Raw genomic sequence first — 22,542 nt, forward strand, 5'->3', positions numbered from 1 at the left:
AGAGTGGAGTAAAATCTTTCAGTAGGTTATTTCAACTCGGACGTCATGGCGTAAAACATTTGGGAAGGTCAGTTTAAATTTTTTACCCAAGAAGAACATAACAGATTAAGCAAATCAAATAAAGCACCACACTTAAATCAATTTGTTTTGCTTTATTTTTTCAAGACTGTTTACTTCTTTTTAAAGTATTCTTCGATGACATCTTTGGCCTGAGATTCTTTGCCGTAGTCCTATAAATAAAAAAAAAAAAATTGAGCCACAAAAAAACAACATTACGATCAATTAACTCTTGCACATACCACATTTGAAAACCATTAGACTCACTGCCAGGACAAAACCTTGTAAAGTGGTGGTCACTAATCTTGTGGGAAGAGGCACGTTTTTAAACCATTCAAAATATGGCAACATGGGAAAACTTACTTTGTTAATAGATCACGTTATTATTTCCAAAACAACCTTTTGAGAAAAAAAATAATTAACTTGTGTATTGCATATATATATATATTTTTTTTACTTCGCGCACACAATCGCCAAGAACAAACGTCCACCTACGCAACTCATTTTGTCTGCCTTTATACTAAGCCCACTTGAATATACATACAATCAACGCACATTCCTAGTATACTATTACACACCGCAAGTAAGAAATCGAAATGGGAACTTACAAAAGGGTTATAATTCTCAATGGGACATTGGCCAAACTTCCTTCCAATAAGAAGTGGCGGGGTCCTTTCTCACTGGTGGTTGATCCTCTAGGCAGGTTATTTGGCAGTTATATACTGATGCTATATAGCTTAGTAACCTGCACGTGCAACTAACTTCAAACTTCGAGTGGTCCATCCTAACACGGACGGGCAATTGCTTACTCTAAAGAGAAATGGCCCCAAAGCAAACCAGAGGCGCTCTACAGCTATTCACTTGGCTCCTCAGTGGGACTTCTAGTCCCTTAAATTGTCAACTCACTGGTTCTCTAAAATACTTTCACCTTTTGGGATTTTCATAAAGTGCCAAAAACTAGAGCGTCAATCGTACAAATAACTTCATGTAATTTGTACAGCTCCCTCCCCACTCTCACCCACCCAACCAATCCTACAGAACATACCGCCTCCCCTACCTTACCATCCCCTCTCTCCCCCCTCCTATTCTCAGCCCCCACTACCCTCCTGTCTCCCCCACTGTCTTCAGCCATCACTCACTCTTCAACTCACCTGCACCGTCTCCCACTGACGTCACTACCTATGCCTCCCACCCACCGCCTACTTCACCCACACCCCTCGCCCACAAACCCGCCCACACTTTGAATGCCATCCCACTCATCACCGCAGAACCTTCCAACAACGCTAGCATATCCCCCCCCTAGATACCCTGCCCGCTTTCTAGCTCACTACTCAACCATTCACCAATGGCTCTCACCACCAACCCCATCTCCAATCCACCTCTTGACATGACTATCCACCCTCCAACAAGTCAGAGGATCTTCTACAAGTCAAAAAAGATGTCCACGCAATCAAAGACCTTCTCTTCTCACAGCCCAGTCTACCTCCCACCATCCCACTGCCCTACAAACGACGCACCCTCCCTGCACACCCTCGCCTCCAACGACACCCGCGCTGGCCGACTATCCCCGTTCGCAATAACTCCCACCGCCCCCGTCGTGGCCTCAACCCACTGTCGGACCGCGACCTATGCTCTCTCCTACGCTCTTATGGCCCAGGTCCGGTAAAACACATATCCAACACACACATCCCCAAACCCACAATTATTACAAATCCTCTGAGGCTCCCAACACTCAACAACAGAGGTTCCGTCCCTAACAACCTCAGAAAAGTTCCCTTCACACTAGAAGACTCGACCACCCTTCTCTCTCCCAAACTCACATGCATCCTACTCAATTGCAGATCGGCCCAGAGACACTGCTCCGACATCGCTGATCTCGTCTCAGCAATGGATCTGGACCTAGCCATTCTGACTGAAACGTGGCTTACTGAAGCCTCTTCCCCGATTATGGACATACTAGCCCCCCCCAATTATCACATCACTAGACTGGACAGGCCTCCGGGCAAGACGGGCGGGGGAATTGCATGCATTTTTAGGAGCAACCTCTCCGTTACTAAAGCCACCTCCCCACCTCCTGTGAACTCCTCTGCCTCGACATCACCAGCGAGGGCAAACAAGTTTGTGCTTTACATCTCATCTATCACCCGCCTGGTGACAACCTCATATTCACCCAACAACTCATGGACATGATCACATCCAATGCCGGTCGGCAGACCACCCAAGTCTACCTGGGTGACTTCAATCTCCACTGGAACGATCAGAAAGACACAGTGGTGAATAGTCTCAAAACTTTCCTTAACGCGCTTGACCTCACCCAAATATGCGATAGACCAACACACGACAAAGGCTCGATACTCGATCTCATCATCGCCAAAGAGAACTCTACCCAATTGGAGGCGATCCAACCCTGTGACTGGTCAGACCACCACATTATCACCTTCTTTATCAACGAAAAAGTTAAACCTAACCCGGCTCAACCAACCAAATCCAAAACCTGGAAAAGGGACATGAAGAATCTTAACCCCTCTACTCTGCCTCCCCACATCGGCAATCTTCTCCTTCCCCCTTCAGGTGCCTCGGATGTTCATTCTCTGACCGACCACTACCTTGTCTCTGAATACAATAGTCAATGAAGTCGCCCCATTGCAACTGAAGGGAGTCTCCACCAAAATTTCTAACCCCTGGTATGACGATAGACTCAATGACGACAGGCGTACTATGCGAATGGCAGAGCGCACCTGGAGATCTGACCCCTCATCACTGCATCTCAAAAGGCTTAAGAACAAGAGAAATGCCTACTTCAGGAAAATAAAGCGCACAAAGTCGGACTTCTTTAGCCGCCAGTTGGACCAAGCAAAAAACAGGCCAAGAAAGCTGTTCGAACTAATCAAGACTCAAACAAAGACACAATCAAACAGCACAACAAGCGACACCCCACACTGTGAAGCCTTCTCTGCTTTCTTTAAGCTAAAGACTGGCAACATAAGAAATGACCTCATCATGGATGTAAGCCGATTCCCCAACCACACCAGGATGTCTAACACTCAACCTAAAAACAAGGCATCTTGGCTGTACTTCGATACCTACTGGGAAGAAGCAATACACAAACTGCTCTGCACCTTGAAGCCCTCTAATCACCTCACAGACCCCCTACCTGCTAATGCTGTAAAAGACTTCATCCCCTTGCTCCTCCCTCTCTGGACCAAAATCATCAACAGCTCCCTGCAACAAGGTCTCATTCCAGACTCCCTCAAGGTGGGGCAAGTCACGCCTATACTCAAGAAACCTACAGCTGATCCGTCTGACCTAAACAATTACCGTCCCATCACCAATATCCCCACCCTGGCCAAACTGCTGGAGAAATGTGTCCAACTCCAACTAACTAAACACATTGACCAATTTGACCTCCTCAACCCTCATCAATCAGGCTTCCGAGCGAAACATAGCACGGAAACAGCTATGACACACAATTGATGACGCCCTCCAAATCCTTGATCGCAATGAGTCTTGCCTCCTCATCCTTCTTGACCTCTCTTCAGCATTTGACACGGTCAAACATGAGAACTTGCTGGAGCTGCTAAGCACTAGAATGGGTCTATCGGGAACTGTTCTCAAATGGTTTTCGTCCTTACTTCATAACCGGTCTCAGAAGTTCAAGATCAACAATGTGCTATCTACACCTGTGCCTGCAGATCTAGGTGTTCCACAAGGATCCTCCCTCTCCCCCACACTGTTCAACCTTGTCATGGAACCGCTCGTCACCTTGCTCCAAGCTTCTAATGTCCAATTCCATATGTACGCCGACGACACACAACTTTACCTAAAGCTACAATCCCCGGAAGATATCAAACATCTGAATTCCACACTTATTAACACTCAATCTTGGCTGGCCGATAATCACCTCAAACTAAATGCTCTGAAAACTGAGTTCCTACTCATCTCACCCCCTGCGAAAATTTCCACCACCCAAACCTGGCTCAATAACCTAAAAGCACTCAATGTCCAACCTACCATCGTGGATTCGGCGAAATCCCTAGGCATCACACTCGATGCCAAGCTCAACATGCAGCAGCACGTTAGCAAAGCCACAAAAGGAGCTAACTTCCAAATCAACACACTGAGGAAAATTAAACCCTTCCTTCCTGCCGAAGACTTCCAAACTGCTGTACAAGCTTTAGTCATCCCTCGAATAGACTACGGAATTGTGGCCCTCAGCGGACTCCCGCTATCCACAACAGCACCCCTAAGAGCCTCCCTGAACGCTGCCGCGAGACTCATTACTGGCTCAAGAAAACACTCGCATATATCCCCAGACTTAAAGTCTCTAAAATGGCTGCCTTTTGAAGCCAGAATACAGCTAAAAATTGCCGTTATGACACGCGGCCGTGCAACACAATGCACCCAACTACCTCGCTCAAAAGTTGTCTATATCAGGAGGTTCGAGATCCAATAGAAGTACAAAAAATCTACTCCTGAAACCTCGTAGATTCCGGAAAGAGAAAACATACAAGCGCTCCTTCTCAGGAATGGCACCCAGGATCTGGAATGCGCTCCCTCCTGAAACCAGGATCATCTCCTCCACTGCACTCTTCAAGAAAGAGATGAAAACCATCCTTCTGGCCAAGATCTCCTGAACTTTATAGGTACTGGATCAGAGACTCTGCATCGCTTTGTATCACTGTTCACCTTGTCCTCTGGCACTATACTTCTACTTGATGGTGACACTACTACGCTACTCTCTTACTACCGACCAATATATGATACACTTTGGTACACTGTATCACCCTCCCGATGCCCCCACTCAGTGTTCTCTCTATCCTAAGAAATTGGTATAAGCCATCCACACATCCAAGGTCTACCTGAACACTTCTGTAGTGGGATTGATGACTTGTGCCGTCTTATATTACTTGTTTACCGGATTGTATATTGATATGTTTTCTGTACGTTATTATCCTACTATGTTAGTGACTATTATACTGCTCCCATTATCCCTGTTCATTCCTGCTGCCCCTACCCCTGTCTCTGTGAAGCGCTCTGATATCGGTAAGGATCTTGTTCGCGCTATATAAAACTTTGAATAAATAAATAAATAAAATAATATAGTGCTAAGAAATATGATGTAGCTACCCAAGGTTAAGAGTAGGAGCACAGTGCTAAAACAGGATACGCATTTTTTGTGTGCAACATCATTTGATGCACTTTCTTCGTGCAATAGCCTACCAGAAGTATCAAACACTAGTTAATACCCAAAATACAAAGCAACATGCTGCATGGATAGCTCTCAGCAATATCACCGTACAGACATGGATATCCGGGAGAGCTTACTTAACGGGTCACTCCGGCTAGGGCACAACAAAATGAGCCGCACTGGTCAACTAAAGGGTTCCCCAAAACTCTTCAAGCCAGGGAAAGGCCATTTACCACAGGAGAAAAAATTAAAACATCAAAGTCATTCAGTACAAGCAAGCACACACCAAACTCTTTACAATATTTTTTATTGTTTGCATTAGCAGGACCAACAATTAGAGTAGCCTACCCAAAACACGCACCAACAACTAGACTGCAGCGTAAATCCCAGAAGCCTGGAAAGGGCGCAGAACAACCCTAAAACCGACAAGTTAAGGAAATGGTAGAAGTGTGCCATACAAATGCAAATAGCTTGGAGGGCAATAATGTTCACGCACCAGTCTCGAGTCTAACAAAACGTACACTACATCCACATCCTTAAAAGTGAACGTCCTACCATTCAAACAGCAACTAGTTGACTGCAAGACCTGATTTACTGTGATTCCAGAGACTTAGCACTTCCTGTAGTAGATAGGAGGGGGCTTTGCTGCAGGAATTTTCTGCACTGGATGTTTTGGGGCACTTTTACAGTCTGATATTTTATATACAGCATTTAGATCAAAACTAAATTAACATGAGTACTCCAAGAATAAACTGAGGTTTTTTTTTGTCACATCACGTGTGGCTATTTCCCTGCAGTGCTAGTTTCACAGAGAAGAGAATCTACCAAACTGCTTTAAAAATCAGTGAAACTCGCGTTTATGAATAAAATGGGAGCCATGCTTAAGCTCAAGTGTATCAAAGTAACAGTATTCAAACATGCCGTGTTGCATGCTTTGACATCAAATGTGGCCACACCCTTTAACATTATGCCAGAAGTTTAGCTTCAGTAAACAGGAGTATAACCCGTAGACCAGGTTGAGAACCGGGTAAGTAAGCAATAAAATAACAATGTCTCAACTGGATTCATTGAGAAAGGCAAGTATTTAACCCCTTGCATGCTCATGACTAGCTCAGCCAGTCATGAGCCACGGTTCCCGTGTGCTCACGCTGGCACGCTGGACTAATTCCCCTGCTGTGCTGAACGTTCCACAAAAACTGGCGTGGTCATGACTAGCTCAGCTCGTCATTACACGGGGGCACTGTGCGCGCCCCCCCTCCCTCAGCACAGCAGGGGAATAACCCCAGTATGCAAGGGGTTAAGCATGTACAAGACATTGCAAAGGATAGAAAGGGAGACTCCGGATAGTTTGTATGAAGGTGCTCATGGCATCATATTTTAGAAACCAGTTTCAACAGCACTGAACATAAATAGTAGTGGTAATCAAGGTGGCAAAGTGACAAGAAGAATGACGGCGCAAGTGACTAGTGCATAACAGCGGGCGGCGCAGTGACAAGGTGGCAAAAGCTATATTACAGTGGTCAAAGGTTCAACATGGGTAGTTATAAACAATGACTGTACAACATTTTTTAATTTTGGAAGAACCAAAGCAAAAGGATGTGCCGTAAGTTGTGCTGAGGGAGAGGTAAACGGCATTTCAGTCCTGTTCCTTCAGGACCATCAGTCCAGATTGCCCAATTTAAGGAAATGCTGTAGGCAAGCAGGAAGATTTGGATTAACTAGGAATTGCGTATGGGAACGCGGCACGAGGATAACGTGGTGAAGGAAACATCCACACGAGAGGGAGTGAACATCTGCGAAAAGGCCAGGGCTCAGCTTAGCTGGAGAAGGCCTGTTCGAAGTGCAGTCGAAGTACTGCTCGATTCAATAAAAATGTTGGGCTGCCAGGCAATGAAAAATGGCCCGTTGTGCAGTGTCAGAGCTCCGATCGACTGCAAGGGTCAATTCATAAAAATTGAGGGACACAGTAAATGGAAGAGTCAGAGTAGAGCCCCGATCCGCTGCAGAGATAGAGGAAAAGGTATCGTGCGTAGTCCCTCACACCCCGATCCCAGACAGACTCCAGATTCATTCCTGCTTGCTTCACATCCCCTAAACGATACCTTCGCCTGAGTGTCTGCAGCGGATCGGGGCTCTACATGGACTCTTCCATTTACTCAGTCTCTGAATTTTTCGGAATCGACCCTAGACGTTGATCGGGGCTATGACACTGCACCATGGGCCACTTTTCATTGCCTGGCAGCACAACATTTTTATTGAATCAAGCAGTACTTAGACTGCACTTCGAACAGGCCTTCTCCAGCCTCGCTGAGACCTGGCCTTTTCACAGATGTTCACTCCCTCTCGCGTGGAGGTTTCCTTCACCACGTTATCCTCGTGCCACACACAGTTCCTAGTTGATCCAATTCTTCCTGATTGCCTACAGCACTTCCTTAAATTGGGCAATCTGGTCCAGATGATGGTCCTGAAGGAATAAGACCGAAACGCTGTCGACCTCAGCGCAACTTACGGTGCATCCTTTTGCTTTGGTCCTTCCAAAATTAAGAAATTTTGTATAGTCATTGTATACAACTACCCGTGTTGAACCTTTGACCACTGTATATAGCTTTTTGCCAGCTTGTCACTTTGCGCCGCTCCCGCTGTGTTCTGCACTAGTCACTTACGCCATCCTTATTTTCTGAGTAGTTTAGCTTCAGGCATGCTAACTTGTGGCTCCATTCTGGTGTCCATAAATTGACATGGGCATAGTCTCACAATTATGGCGAGTAACGGCAGCACCCCAGACTGCTACTCCATATGATAGAAAGGAGGTATGTTCATTATTTTCTCAAATGGGCTCTAGGCCACAAGCTATGAAAAATAAATTTAACTTGTGGGGTGGTCCTTTTGGGTGCATTTAAGGAGACATTCAACAAGTCGGATTGCTGCTGTGACAGGCCGAGTTATTGATTGTGGCTGTTGTGCCAGCATGTTACTCTGTGATGCAGGTTAGCCTAGTTTTTGAACAAACATTTTCCATACATCGGACTACACCAGTATAGACTGCGAGGCAAAGATATTCAACTTTTACAGGTCACTTGTCCTACTGTGCAACTTTGAGGGTAACACAACATGGTACACATGTATAAAAACACTATAGTGTGTCAGAGTAAGTCTTGGACCAGCTCGTTTTAGTCTTAATTGTGCATAAACAAATTATATGCTCTGTCCCATCTAACAGGGTACAGAAAAGATTGTGCCCAGCTGATTTAAACTATGCTCAGTGGTGGCTCATGTTATTACATTTCAGCACAGCTTGAAAACTCAACAGGTTTAAATAGTTACATGATATAACCCACCTGGCCCTAAAAAAAGTAAACAAAATGAGCTTACGAAAATGAAATCATACCACTTTGTAAAAATTATAACTTCAAATCATAAAATCGAAGTTCGCCTTCAGAATTATTTAAGCAGACGCAAATAAAGGAAATCCATGACTAAAATAGACTTGTTATTTTAGGTACCAATCTTATTTCTTACTCACCCATTCAAACCATGTCGCCATACTCAGGGACCTTTAAAGTCACATGACTACTTTAAGGCTCGTATGATGGCTTTTTTTCTTGCCAGCTGCTTAAATCCTCTGCATAACATTCTGTCAGCAGACTATTTGCTGGCTAGTTATACCAACTATCCCCCCAAACATTATATAAAATGGAGATCAAATAGAATGCACTTCCTACAACTTTCTGAAAGAACGAAGACGACAAAGGCCAACCATGCTAGTTTTCAGTCTACAACATACGCAGTGCTGCAGCCGGTACCACCAAGAGCCTACACAAGAAGCTGAATGAACAACTCTTCAAAAACGATGGGTGCTGCCTCCATAATTAGTGTTGACACATAGTTTTATTTGCAGAATCATTTATTACAAAATAAATACATATAAGGGTTTTGACCGAGTTCTCTTTGACTGGACTGTTGGAACAGTCATCCCATTTGGATGCCACCAACCACAGGATACAGCACATGGTATCACCACAAGTAGTGTCATCACATAACCTTGGCCCTCATTGCATGACAGGAAATGCCACACTGCCATTTCTGTTGTCCGGTTAAAAGGTGTAAAGTAAAAGAAAAAGCCTTAAGAGAAAAACTATTTTTTTAAGTTGCTACAGCAGTAGCTGAAAATCTTTTACATTAAAAAAATTCCCACCTAAAGAACAAAAATGTATTCTGCATTTTTATTAAAAGCAATGTAGAGACTTAACCATACTTTAGCCACCTTTTACTAAAGAAAACTACATTCACGTTTAAATTCAAACTAGTGCATCAAAATATTTTATAATTCAACATTAATATTTCAACAATATTTACATTGATTTGTAAAAACTATTAAAAAAAACTTAATTTAACATTTCCTATGGGATTTCATTTTAAAACCCTTGCTTCTTTAGTTTCTATACGAGTGTTTTGCAGTACCAATGGTTGGCCATCTGTGGTGATGGACTTTATTTTAAAAAAACTGTACTAAAATATTTTTTTTAATATTTGAGCAATATCGTAAAGGCTTTGTACTGCTTTTTTGGGAAAGCTCCAAGACTATGTTGAGAATGCCGATTAAAACCAGTTTAGACAGAAAATCCAAAAGATGCAAATACTTGGTAAGGAAGACATGGTCTAAAAGACATTAACTCCTCTCCAATTCTAAATGTTAAAACAAAGTCCAAAGAATTCAAGAAAATAGGGTGTGGTTCATGCAGACTCATGTAGCTTTCTGTATTTCAACAATTTTTATTAGAAAAGAAATAAGTGCCGTTCACTAGAGTATGCACATTACACTTAGTCCAAGCTTACAAGGAGTCGAAGTTGCTAAATCCTTGTTTATCGATATTCTGTATTCTCATGATAAAATTCAATAAAAAAATGCAGCACTGGAACTGCGAGTGAACCTACTGTACTTTGGGGCAGCTCTCACCAGCACTTCCTATTTAGAATCTAAACAGTCGGTTATGCTACGGAATAAGTATACTGTTCTACTGAGCCAGTCAAAAACCTTGCAGTTTATTTTAGATCCCCAACAGGGCGTGTGCGATTGCTCCGAAAAAGCACTATAGATTCACAAGCAAAAGTCATCACTCTTCAGTATCAGAAAACACCGATTGGAAAAAAAATTCAAAAACAGACAAAAGATCGATTACAACCCACAAAAAACTGGATATAATCTTAGACTTTTATAATTGTGGGAAGCCTTTAAAAGTAACCAGACTATTGTTCCCATTTGAGAGCAGTGGTATTACCTGTGCATATTGTGGCAGAGGGCACATACACAAGAGCGACTGGGTAAAACAAACCGTCCACTGCATTAACTATTAAACAGGCAAGCATTTCAAAGTTACAGCCGAAAACACTAGAATTAAAATAGGTTCCAGTCCGACCACGAGGTGACCCTTAAACTTGACATTTAAGTAGTGTCTGTTCACAGAAGCCGAAGGGAGCATGTTGACTGAGCATGGCTCCGTGTGGTGCTAGTCCCTGGATCTTTTACATGCCACATATTGCACATCAGGAATGCTGCAATGGTAGTTAACTGCTGGATTATGGTTACAGCTTCAGTCACCTCATATGGAGTTCACAGCTGAACACTGTTATTTGCACGTGTTGTGCTTTTAATAAAAGCTTTTCCGGTGTCGACCAGTAACAGCACATTACACAGTCGCGCCTTCCACTGCAGCCTTCAAAACCCCATTCACAAAAGGGAGATCAGCCAGCTAAAGGCAGCTGTAGCAGAATAAATGCCATTAAACAGGCACGTGGCAATCATGACCCGGTAACTTTAAGAGTGATGTGAAGCACCACCCTGTACCACGCCTCGAGATTCAGTCTGGGACAAATGGATTACAGCCACACAACGTTTTTATGTTTTTTCCCCCAAACAGTCGCATTTGATTGCTGCACTGTGCACTGCCCAGTCCCTTCTGAGCCAGAGGTCGCAGAGTAAGTTAGGGGTCGCAGCTACGACCTCTATTAACCCATAATTTACGTCCATGCACATACATCAAGAAAAGCATCTGCCAGCAATTCGGCTACAATGAGGAAGACCAGCACTCAGTGGACAGCCACAGCAATGGAGACACTAGACTTCGATGTTCTGCCACCCTAATCGAAGGCTAGCCAGAACTTCTGGCAAATCTGCTCGATTAGTCACTCGACAAACCTTATCAGCGCACTTCTAGCTGTCCGAGCAGACACCGGACAGTCTTCAGACAAGATAAGGCACACTAGCACATCACATATGAAGCTTACCTAGCTAGATCCATTCAGAAGGAACACTGGACGCCGCAGAAAGGCAACAAAACGCAGCCGGTTATTGCTTGTGGATGCACACTTCAGTCATGGATGAACAGATCATACCCAGCTTTAAATGGACGACCTCTTTACTACACGTTTAAAGTGAGCGACTTGAAAACGAGACGAAAGCACGAAAGAGAAAACGAAAGATTTCTTTAGGACTATTCAATATTTCATGCAGAACATGCAGCACAGAAATCCGCCCAACAAACTAACCTCAACCCCCACCCCAGTTACCGTTCGCAATAGGTCATTATTAGGCCGTGCAATGGGCACCAGGGTGAGCTAAATGAACTCCAACTGCCAGACAAAGCAAACAAGTCAAAAGGGATGCCTTGCTGTAGCAGCAAGACACCCTTAAGGAAGCAGAAAAGAAAGTCAGCACAAGCTAAAGTCTCAAATCTAGGCTTAAGAAAGGACGCCAAGAGCAAATAAATCGATACTTCATGTATGGTCCAGCTTGTTCTACCTCAATTCTAAATTAGAAAATTCAGCTATGATCTAGAACAACGTAGCTCCTTAGTTTCAATAAAGTAAAAAAGAAAAAAAAAAGCAGCCCTCTGAATACACTTGCTGTACCACAAGGAACTTACCACACAAAAAATAAACATATAAAGCTAACCTATCACCCAAGATATACCAGGTCAAACAGGTCACATATGACCTGCACAGAAATCACGGAGGGGGCGAGCTTGAAATCGAGTGGATACAAATAGCTACTAAAGTTGCCCGTATTTTCGTACAAATAATGGAATGAGTAGAATACAATATGAAAACGGCTGCTTAAAAAAATCAAAGGATACAATGATAGAGATCTTTTGGATGTAAAGATTAATGAGATGCCTCCAGAATGAGGAAAAATTGACAACTTTAAAAAGCAGAGTGGGGAACATGGCTGAACAACGTAACAAAAAATGTAATAGATAGTCTACAGTACTGGACGAGCACAAACTAGCCAGATCTCACGGAGCCACTGACAAACCATTTCTTTATAGCTTATTCACTAGCTGCCCAACCAACTTCGCCCTGCAGCCAACGATGTCAAGGTAAGTTTATTCAAGAAAGCTTCTATGAAAACCCCTGAAATCTTAGCTGCAACTACCTTGTCGGCAACACGCTAAGCCAGGCTGATGCCACAGATTCCCACACTTCTCTCCCCACCTTACTCCCAAAGTCAACTTGTTCTGGGCTATGACAGGATTTACCAACAGCAGAAGCAAGCATCTGTACTTCAGTTCATCCCATCACCCATAAGGCCAGGCATTAACACCCAAGAATAACCAAAGTTCTAGAATTGAGAAACCTTAAAGGCAATTTACCTTGACAACCACACAGCTGCAGCCAACTACTTTTCGGGGTTTGCCTTCTCGGTCAATTTTGCAAAGGCCAACCCACTCCCCCAGCTTTTTGCTGTCATCAACCTGCAAAGAGATAAACTTATGAAAAGCACTATACAAGCAATAGGAAAGTATCATACATATAGCTAAAATAACTGCTGTATAATAAGGAAAATTGGGTAACGAAAGGCTGCTCTCCACATGGTACTCAGAGGGAGCCAGGTAATCATGTACAGCAATAGTAAGGCAAATGTTATAATAAGCCTGGCCATTGGCACAATGGATAATTTACTTATGAAATCAGCAGATTATCAGAATGCCAATGGAAACTTGATGGCCATAACTTGTCAAGTCTTTACCTTCCGCAAGCTCTAACAAGACTGTGTGCTGAACGGCAAAATAAGACATTTGTTGTATCCTGCGAGTCCCTATTCCCTGTATGTCCAGAATGCTAATGTGAATGGTGCAACAACATGTTGGCTGCTAGTTGGCGGTAGTAACCTGAAGCCTTGGCATTGAATTAAAAATAAGCCTCCAACTGGAGGGGCTCCAGGCTCCTGTGTGAACACTACACACAAACGTAATCATTTTGGGAACGCGTTAAAGACGCGCATGAAAATGCAGGACTAAGGTGGAATTTGGGAGCCATTTATGGCAAGTGAGAAGGCAGCAGCCCATGGAGGACTGGTTTGGGGCCACCCACCCCCAAATGCACCTGCATATGGAGTCAGTTCTAGAAGTTGGGAAAGATGCCCAGTTTGGGGCGGGCTGACAGTCGCCTGAAGGGAGTGCTAAACTAAGACATTGTGTCCCAGTGTAAAGTCCGAAGCTCAAGTATATTGCTATGGAAAGTGTTATAAGGACAGTGCTGTGGACACAATGGGGAGAGGCAGGAATTTCCTTTACGCTAACATAACCGAAAGGTCCCATGGAACTTGAGGAAGTAAAAATATTCAATGACGTAAGAAGTGTTGTAAGTGTGCAGAATGATTTCTCAACTAGAGAGACTGGTACAGACTACCATGCTGTTTGAGATGTATAGCGCACAATATTAAATGCTTAGAGATGGCGAGGTTACGAGAAGCGCTGTGGTAATTAATGGACAGAGGTCTTGTGACAATACACAGAACGAGGTAAATGAAAACTTTCTTCTCCAGTGTGAGTCATTCGTTGGAGACGTGGATGTGGCATTTGGCCCCTTAATGGTTAAACTGCATCGGGTACAATGTGTAGGACTACGGAACAGGGTGCAAGACTTGGAGCCAGCTATGGGGACTTTGACCTCATGAAGAAGGGTAAGAAGTGGCTGTTTTATTAGTATCGGTCTGGAGATGTTAAATACTACCCACGGCCAAGTGAGACTGTCTTTGAGGATGGACTGCATTCATGGAATTCGCATTGTGTGCGCTCATGCAACGAAACGTGGCCCAGTTCCAACTAACGGGCGCTCATTCGATTGGGGAAGAGTTTGGCTGGCCTTTGTGGCATCAGGAAGTTCCTTGGAGCAGCTGTGGTACCAAATGAAGCTCATCATTCAATTAATTACTTGGTGGTTCTCATGAATATGACATGTGCACCTAACGCAATGCATATGTTGGGTTTCTGTACAAGTTCACTTCTAATTGGGAACTGAAGTTTATAGTAATGGCTGCAATGTGCTTAATGCGTAGTATTGCAAGACAAGTCAGCAAGTTTAAATTACCCACCTGTAGGTCGCTTAATGCACTGTGTGATAATTAACTTAATCCCATACGGAGTCGTTAGCAGTTCAGGGACGATGTGATGTGTAGATACTGGAGGTTACGAGTGTAAAAGTATAGCTGATGTGGGAAAAGTGCCCCATTGTGAGGGATCCATGGGTATTCACTTGCATATTGGTGTAATCTGGGAAAAAGTAGACGGGTATGTGAAGTTGGGAGAAGTGTAAATCTGCAGCAAAACATTGCATAGGGTAATACAGTTGGAAAGAGTAGCACACTGAGAATTTGCATGGGAACTACCAACTAATCCTGTTGGGAAGAGTTGAGTTTCAGGTCACTAGTGTTGTAGGGGAGCACTGCTTTTCCTACAGTCTAGTGTCAAGGGTTGAACTATGGTTGCTTTTTTTTCTCTCCAGTATGTATCTAGTGGACTCTGTCGTGTTCGGATCATCACGATTTTCTGATGCAGTTTCCAGAGGGTGTGGTACTGGGTGTAGATTGCCGTTTTTTCTTCAGCCTGACACTTGGTCATGTTTATTTGACCAGAATAGTGACTGGGTGTGTTGTCCTTTTGGGGTTGGATTTGTTGCTTGTGGAAGATTGAAAGAGTGAAAGAAGTTGTCCCACCCGAACAGTTTAGGACGTCTAGGAACATTGCGTATAAATCACAACTTGTTTAGTGTTGGGAGTGCGGACAGTGGAGTTAGTTAAGGAGATGTATGGGTAAACGTTTTGAGTGACTTGAATGTTTAGATGTTAATGGGAAACAAAAAAAAAGGCCAGACAGTCATGCTTAAACTAGCATACATGACTAAAGGTCCTTCGTGCATAAATGTTGCAAGGTTTCATTATGGCATTGAAAACATGTGACAAGAGGTCACAAGATATGACAGTCTTGGATCGCTTTGCAATGCTAGCCACAACAGACTAGTCTTCTGTTTGATATGCGGAGTGGGGAGACTCAAGTTTTAGCCAGTTGCAGAGAATAATGCCATTTGCGATTTGTGCCTGCACGAGATTGAGAGTTTAACGGGTTGTTGTTGGGGGAATGTGTAAACTAGCTAGACTTGAGACCAACTGTACAACTGTCTCTAAAGTCCATATGGAATTGCTGTTCTTAGTTTTGTTTGTATTTCAGTGTGGCGTGTAGTTTCCAGTGTGTACACATTCCATCTATTAGCTGGTGTCTGTAATGTGGAGAGTGAATGTGAAAATACAATGTTGGTGTGTAGTACGGAATGGAAGCCAGGGGATACAGACAGTTGGGTGCATGGAGCCCTGAAAGGTCATGTTTACTGTTGCTGGAAGCAAAGGGTGTAACATGAAAATCAAGGTAGTACTCCTAACCTAGCTGCTTTCCCTAACGTAAACATTTATTAATACAAGGAGACCCATTCAATTCTCATTTTCAACTTATCTTGCGAATATAATTGCAAAGCTGCACTACATACTCACTTTTATCAAATTGATCTGATGTTCAGCACACAGTGCTTCAACCAACTTGACATACATTGGCTCGTCGCAGTTGGAAGCAAGTACGCAAAGGTGAGCCTGACGTCTAGAAGGAAAACACAAAACAAGTAAAACTTTACGGGTCAGCTAAAAATTATTCTATGGCAGAAGATCGGCTTTTGGTCAGAAACCCCTGCAATTTGTGCATACCGGTTATACCTCAAAAACTTGACAGCATTTTCACACTTTTGGTAAATGGGGAATTCTATTTCTCCCCCTTATGTGGAGTTACAGTCCATCTGCCTGAGCTTCGCTGTACTCCATTTCTTGGCCTTCTGAATATTGAAATTTACAAACAAACCCATCAAAACGTGGAGTGGAAAGTAAGCACCAAGAACCAAACTACCCAATTAGTATAACATCTTTCACAAATAGAGGTAATTGTTTGTCACGACTGGACTAAATGTATTCAATGTTTACTGGAGGCTCATTCCCATCAACATACGTTAAAGCAGCAAGCAGGCAGCATGCCCAACTTAAACAGAAGCAATATCAAGCATTTGCAAATCAATAGGTTTCTCATTTACGAGAAGTTGAGCTATTATATATCTATACAAAGGGGCATGGCCTCCATTAAGTGTGACATGGGGCACTTGGAATCAACCCACAAAAAAATATTTGTAAAGCAATAGGTGTCGCATTTGTGAGAGTTTAAGCTATTGTCATTTACAATGCCAATAGCTCAAACTCTCCAAAATGTGAGACCTATGGCACTGCAAAGAAGGGGCCGCCATTGTCCAGGCTGCTTGGAAAGTGAAAGCATGAATGATGCACTGAGTGTAAGGAAAGCACGTCGTGCCTGCAGTAGGTAAAACCCATACAAGAAAATAGTGCTTACAGAGTAAATAAACTGTGTAACAACCGAAGTAAAGAGGGCCAGTGCTCATGGGAGGTTACAAATGAAGACAAGGAAGCACTAACTAGCAGATTACTGAATCAGAAGCCAGCATTTACAAAGAACAAAGCCTCAAGCCAATGAAAAATGTGGGGGTTGCACGCCCTAACAGCATGCCTCGCAGTGCATGCGCTGCCCAGGCTCGACCCGAATAAGTGTTCATAGCTAGACCAAATGAGTATAACCTCAAGTTCCTCGCTCGATGAGAGTTAAACACCAAGTAAGCCATAACATAACAGCACCTACAGTGCTAAGGTTCAAGACCATGTGGCTACGATGGGTAAATGTCCCACTCAAGTGAATTGTTTGAGGCAATGCTTTGATAGCTGGCCACAGCAATAAGTTAGAGTAAAGTGCTTGGGCAGAGTATGCCACAGATGGTCAGAGGAATGCTCTCACTCATAATTTGAGTGAAGGGGTATCCGACAATATGAACTCATCATTCCAAGAGTGGCAGTACTCAAATCAGTTCTAATGCTTGGAAAAACAAACTAGTGACAAAACTGAAGATTTCAAAATACAAACATTATCAAACTTGCTCGTCACACACCACACAAATATATAAAGAACAATTGACGATTTAGGCAATAAACATACTTGTCCAATGCCTTGGCAGCTTCACGAATGCCACGGGCTAGTCCATCATGGATGAGTGCGGTCTTCAGCACTTCCTGCAGAGCAGTGTTGACATCCATTACACCTCCAGCAGCAATGCTGAAACAGATTTTTTTTTAGTAAGTTTTTTTCTTTTTAAATACAATTGATATGAGTGACATGTTTACTGCTACAGGTTGTCAGAGTTGTGTTCTCACTCATGATTAGGAGTGAAGGGGTATCCGACAAAGAAATACAATCATCATTCAATCGCTGTAGCTTTGCATTCATATTAGAACCCTGATTACGGCCACTAAAATCCCCAGCAGAAGAAAACATTTGAAGCTATAGGATAAATGTCAGCATAACTGAACCATGCTGGATGATGCAGGAGAACAGTCATCAGATCTTTTCTAAATCAAACTACCATTACAGGCACATTAACTAATGGATGATCAATATAAACATCTGTAAAGGCCACAATTGCAATAGAGGGAATGCTTACACAAATGGAGTTTTTAATAAGAATTAAGTTTGGGTGACAATCTTGTGCAAGCTTACGTGGCAACATGCCTTGGATCGTTGAAGAAAAAAAAAGTGTGTTAAAAAGAATAAAAATCATTTAAAGAAATGTAAGAGGCACTGTTTTGGAGTTTCCTTCAGAGGGAGGATAGAAAGGCTACGAGCCTCGTCCAACAACTATCTTTTCCAGTCAAATTAGGAAATGTTCACCCATACTACAAGTTCCTTCCAGCTACTGCTTTCACTATGTAAGTCATGCTTTATGAACTATATAAACACAAGGAGATGATGGACAGACCGCTGAAACGTTTCAGACACTCGCCCTCAGACCTGGGTTTAATCCATCTTTCTTTAGCTCACATCGCCATCCCAGTTCAGACCCAGCCATATACAAATCAGTCTTCACCCTGTTCCTCATGGGTACAGTCCAGCGCGAAATGCCAAGCCAGGTCTTCCCTGGAACAGAAACAAGCATCCTGGGACCGGTTTCAGCCGTCAGCCAGGCTAGCCAGAATCCAGTGGCAAAGTGAGCAAGGACCCACATCTGGGCATACCCTGCCACGTAGAGGAGAACAAAGCAAATACAAGGACATGGACGGAGCGTTGAAACTTTTCAAACACTCACCCCCAATCACAGATCTGGGTTGAATCCATCATCGTTCTTCATCTCACTTGGCCACCCCAGTTCAAGACCTGGTTAGGTGTAATATTCCATCTTGCACGTGTCACTTAGAATTGTTATGATTCTATGCCCTCGTTACATTCTTAGATGTAGAGTGTTGTAGAGTGTTCTATCAAGCTTCAGTTGAGCTTGTGATTACTACATTAGGCAGTTCCGGCATGACTGTTCCCATGAGGCAATGGGTCAAGACCAGTGCTTAATTTGGAGAAAAAAAACATAGCGCTGGGGCTCTCAACAGGACACTAGAGCTTGCACCATCCGTTGCCCCTGGCAGCACTGCTAGAGACAGCACCAACACACTACTAATCACACCCTTAAAAAAATGTGACCATTAATACTATTAAAGTATTAAAGCACCCCCCCCCCCCCCCCCCCCAAGCTATAAGAATGGCTTTGGAGGCAAATACTAATAATTGGAAATTGAAAAATTAAACAGAAGTTGTGTTCGTTCCTAAATTGGCAGACAGTCATAAGCCCCGGTGCTGGCAACTAAGTGCTGGTGCACTGGCACAAATTAAGCACTGGGACTGATTCACATATGGCTGGGAGTGGCAAAGTGATCTAAAGAACTATGATGGATTAAACTCAGATCTGTGATGGGGTGAGAGTCTGAAAAGTTTCTGCCCTCAGTCCATCATCTCCTCCTTGCATTTGCTTTATAAATGCGCAGGTGGTGTGTGGTAAAATAAAAAGTCATGAGAAACGAGTTTTGCCAGTACATGTTCATTACAATCACTACCAAGGTCTAAGGGACGGCAAAAACATCACCCCAAAAGTCAATGATATGTAACCTGGAAAAGGTGCAGAACAATTGACCAGTTTGTCATGGCCAGGTCAGTAGACAGGCATGCATCGTATCTTGCAAAAGTTAAGTAGCAGTAAATGTACAAATATTGAGAGAGCTAGGAGTGACCAGAAGTAAAACTCTAGAACAACAAACATTTAGAAGTAATGTTTCAACCTCACTTTGGTACTGGCCTGCTTTACTTCCTCAAAAATAATAACAACATTTGGAATGCGTATATCTCTATCATTAACCTGCAGATGTTCCTAAAGTCCGAGAAGGACTACCCAAAACTGAACAAAATATACCCACACAAATAAGACACTATAAAAATGGGGATATGCGTGTACCAAAGTATCCTAGAAAATAACATATTGCACTTACATTTAAATATCATTTCTTTTACCAGATCAGCACATTCAAGCAGGCACCAGCACGCTGTTTACATATTGAACCATGATGAACAAGAGTTCATTGGAAAAAAGGGGATTCCAATTCGGTAAGTGGTGGCAACCGTGGCCAAAGGCCAAGCTCCAAAATGCACAATAAACCTAAAGCCACAAACTGCAATCTAAAGAAGTGTATCATGTCTAACTCTAAACAGCAGTAAATGATACGCCCGTAACACATTAGAACGGACAGGGATTCAGATCACTGGACAGTCAAGCTTCTTTATCAGGCAGCAGCAAATAATAGTTGTTTTGTCAAACCCTGCTTTCCTAAATGCATTACAACAATGCTATCAGCAACGAAAGGTTTTAAAGTCAACATAAATAAATAGGCCAATACAAGGCACAACAACTTGTAGGATGGATTGCTAAAGATTTTTTTTTTTTTTTTTATAGATATATTGTGCTGGCTTAGCAACGCAACAACAGCATTAAACAACGTGTCGCCTTTTTAAGCCACTCGGACGTGATAAACCAGATTGGGGATACAAATGCACCACCTTAAACTAGTATAAAGTTACTTTTCTAAATAACCAGTTGAAGTGATCGTCACGAGTCATTCCCTGTGCGGCGCCTACTGGATAGTTGCTTTGAAAGGCAAGCTCGTGCAAGAAGCACGCATTAAACGCATGGATATTGCGGCGAGCACTTCAGCACACCACCTTCCATTCACCCGAAGAGGACACCCACAACTCACCCTTCCTCGGCCATCGTTGGACAGTTGTCGGACGGGTTTCACCGGTCGAATCTCTAAAATACAGACACAAATGCAGAGTGTTAGAAAAGACGGTGCAGGTAGGACAACTTCCCTGCCTAAAGAGTATAGGATGGCAACTATATACTATAGATTGTGCATGATGCCAAAGAACACAGTAGCCATTGCTGTTCACTCACCATAGGCGTTTTAGGAAAGAGGAGGAAGGCCTTGCTTACGTCAAACATATACACTTTAGTGTGGACATAAACGAAGGACCAACACTAGAAAGCCCTCCAACCACCCGTTCGTAAAAAACAACGGAAGAACAGTCACTTCAAATCCGGCTATATATAACGCTAGCATCGCCCCCTTTCACTCATTAAATAAAACAGCAAAAATTACATAATGAATAACTAGAAGTTGTTTACATTACGGCGACGTTATGGCAAAAGGTAAATTAGGTAATCCTATACAATATAACACATTTTACTTAATTCAAGTGTGGCCCATTCTGCCTTGCTGTTCGTATCAGTCCCGTTATTATTCACGTCTACTAGCATACTACAAGATGTCTCCCTTGTGTAGACTTTGCTGGCGAGAGCCCTTCTTTCGTTTCAATAGATTTTTTTTTTGCTTCTGCGAACTGTAAGCACGTGACCCCCTTCGCCAATAAGCGTCTTCCCATTTACGTTGCTTGCGAATCTGATTCTGCCACCTCGAAGATCGTATTCGTAATCAAACACCGGGTCTGATTTTCTGGTATGAAGAGGTGCCCGATACATGATGGCGGCTTGCAATGTAACGAGAGCGTGCAGACGAACAACTGTGTTTATTTATCTTTTGCAGTTGTTTACAGCGCGAACTCGACCCACAGATGTCAGGGAGCTGGAGCGCCAGTTGCATTACAGACGGACGACGCATACTTTTTTAAAGCACGGGGAGATTAAGTGATTTGCCCAGAATCACGGGAGTCTCAACCTTTCGCCACACTGGAACCTGGCTTCCCATCTACAAAGTCGTTCCGTTAGCCCTAAAGCTACATCCTCTCTATGGAAGTATGGCATTACTCTGCCCCAGGGTTATCAATTTTGGAATTAATACCAACATTTCCAATGAAAGTGGGAGACTTCCAATTTTCTGAGCCAAATTTTTGTTAATTTGAACTGCCTTCCATTTACTGCGTGCGGCCTCTGTAGTTACTAGCGGCCGAGGTTAAATTCATAGCTGCGAAGGTTTCAGATTGCCATGTGTGACGTTTTCATATTTTCAGTGTTGCAGTTTTATATAGCGCATACTCGATCTTAAGTTATTGAAGCGCTTTACATGAGCACAAGTTATGTTACGGGAACCTGGTTCCCCAACTCCAAAGTCGGCAGCTCTAGCCCTTACCCATATCCACTGTCCTCGTTTCAATGACTATGACTGTCACTTTCTCCTGAGAAAAATCAAGCAATAAAGAACAGGGAAACAATTCAAAATTTGCGAACATTCGTGACAAGAATTTTCAATTCTATTAAGGACACGGAGGCGAGGATTATGCTTCTCATTTTCTTTACTGAAAATTCTCAGCAGCCAATCAGAAAGTAAAAACAAAAGAACACTCTACAATACCCATAAACCATAGTGGGTATCACTTGACAACCATATAGTGGACCCCTATATAAGGAGCATAAGAGAATACTACATCCTCTTTCTTTGTGTGAAATAACAGGTAAGTCCCCAAAAAATAAACACAGTCTGATATCTGGTAACCACAGGAAAGAAGAATCCATTCTTCAGAAGGAAATCCACAGGC

General features: G+C 43.1%; 1 protein-coding gene and 2 non-coding genes across 3 annotated transcripts; all 3 read right to left on the bottom strand.

The window, feature by feature from the left end:
* Positions 1-137: 137 nt before the first annotated feature.
* On the bottom strand, positions 138-20,946 carry RPS12 (ribosomal protein S12). Its single transcript, XM_078649223.1, has 5 exons — positions 20,748-20,946; positions 17,617-17,733; positions 16,068-16,170; positions 12,895-12,996; positions 138-230 (listed from the first exon to the last, which is right to left on the bottom strand). Exons 1-5 carry the CDS (start codon positions 20,759-20,761, stop codon positions 171-173), a joined length of 396 nt encoding a protein of 131 aa, XP_078505349.1. The 5' UTR covers positions 20,762-20,946; the 3' UTR covers positions 138-170.
* On the bottom strand, positions 17,396-17,468 carry LOC144765407 (small nucleolar RNA SNORD101). The gene has a single exon (XR_013597397.1). It is a non-coding gene; the product is annotated as a small nucleolar RNA SNORD101 (small nucleolar RNA).
* On the bottom strand, positions 17,809-17,885 carry LOC144765406 (small nucleolar RNA SNORD101). The gene has a single exon (XR_013597396.1). It is a non-coding gene; the product is annotated as a small nucleolar RNA SNORD101 (small nucleolar RNA).
* Positions 20,947-22,542: the final 1,596 nt, after the last annotated feature.

This window comes from Lissotriton helveticus, chromosome 6 (assembly GCF_964261635.1).
Source record: "Lissotriton helveticus chromosome 6, aLisHel1.1, whole genome shotgun sequence".
NCBI classification, from domain to species: Eukaryota; Metazoa; Chordata; class Amphibia; order Caudata; family Salamandridae; genus Lissotriton; species Lissotriton helveticus.

Coding starts and splice junctions, on each gene's coding strand:
- RPS12 (XM_078649223.1), bottom strand. Junction 16,171..17,616: donor GCTGCCAAGGCATTGGACAA/GTATGTTTATTG, acceptor TTTTCCTTCTAG/ACGTCAGGCTCACCTTTGCG. Junction 231..12,894: donor GCAGCTGTGTGGTTGTCAAG/GTAAATTGCCTT, acceptor TTTTATTTATAG/GACTACGGCAAAGAATCTCA.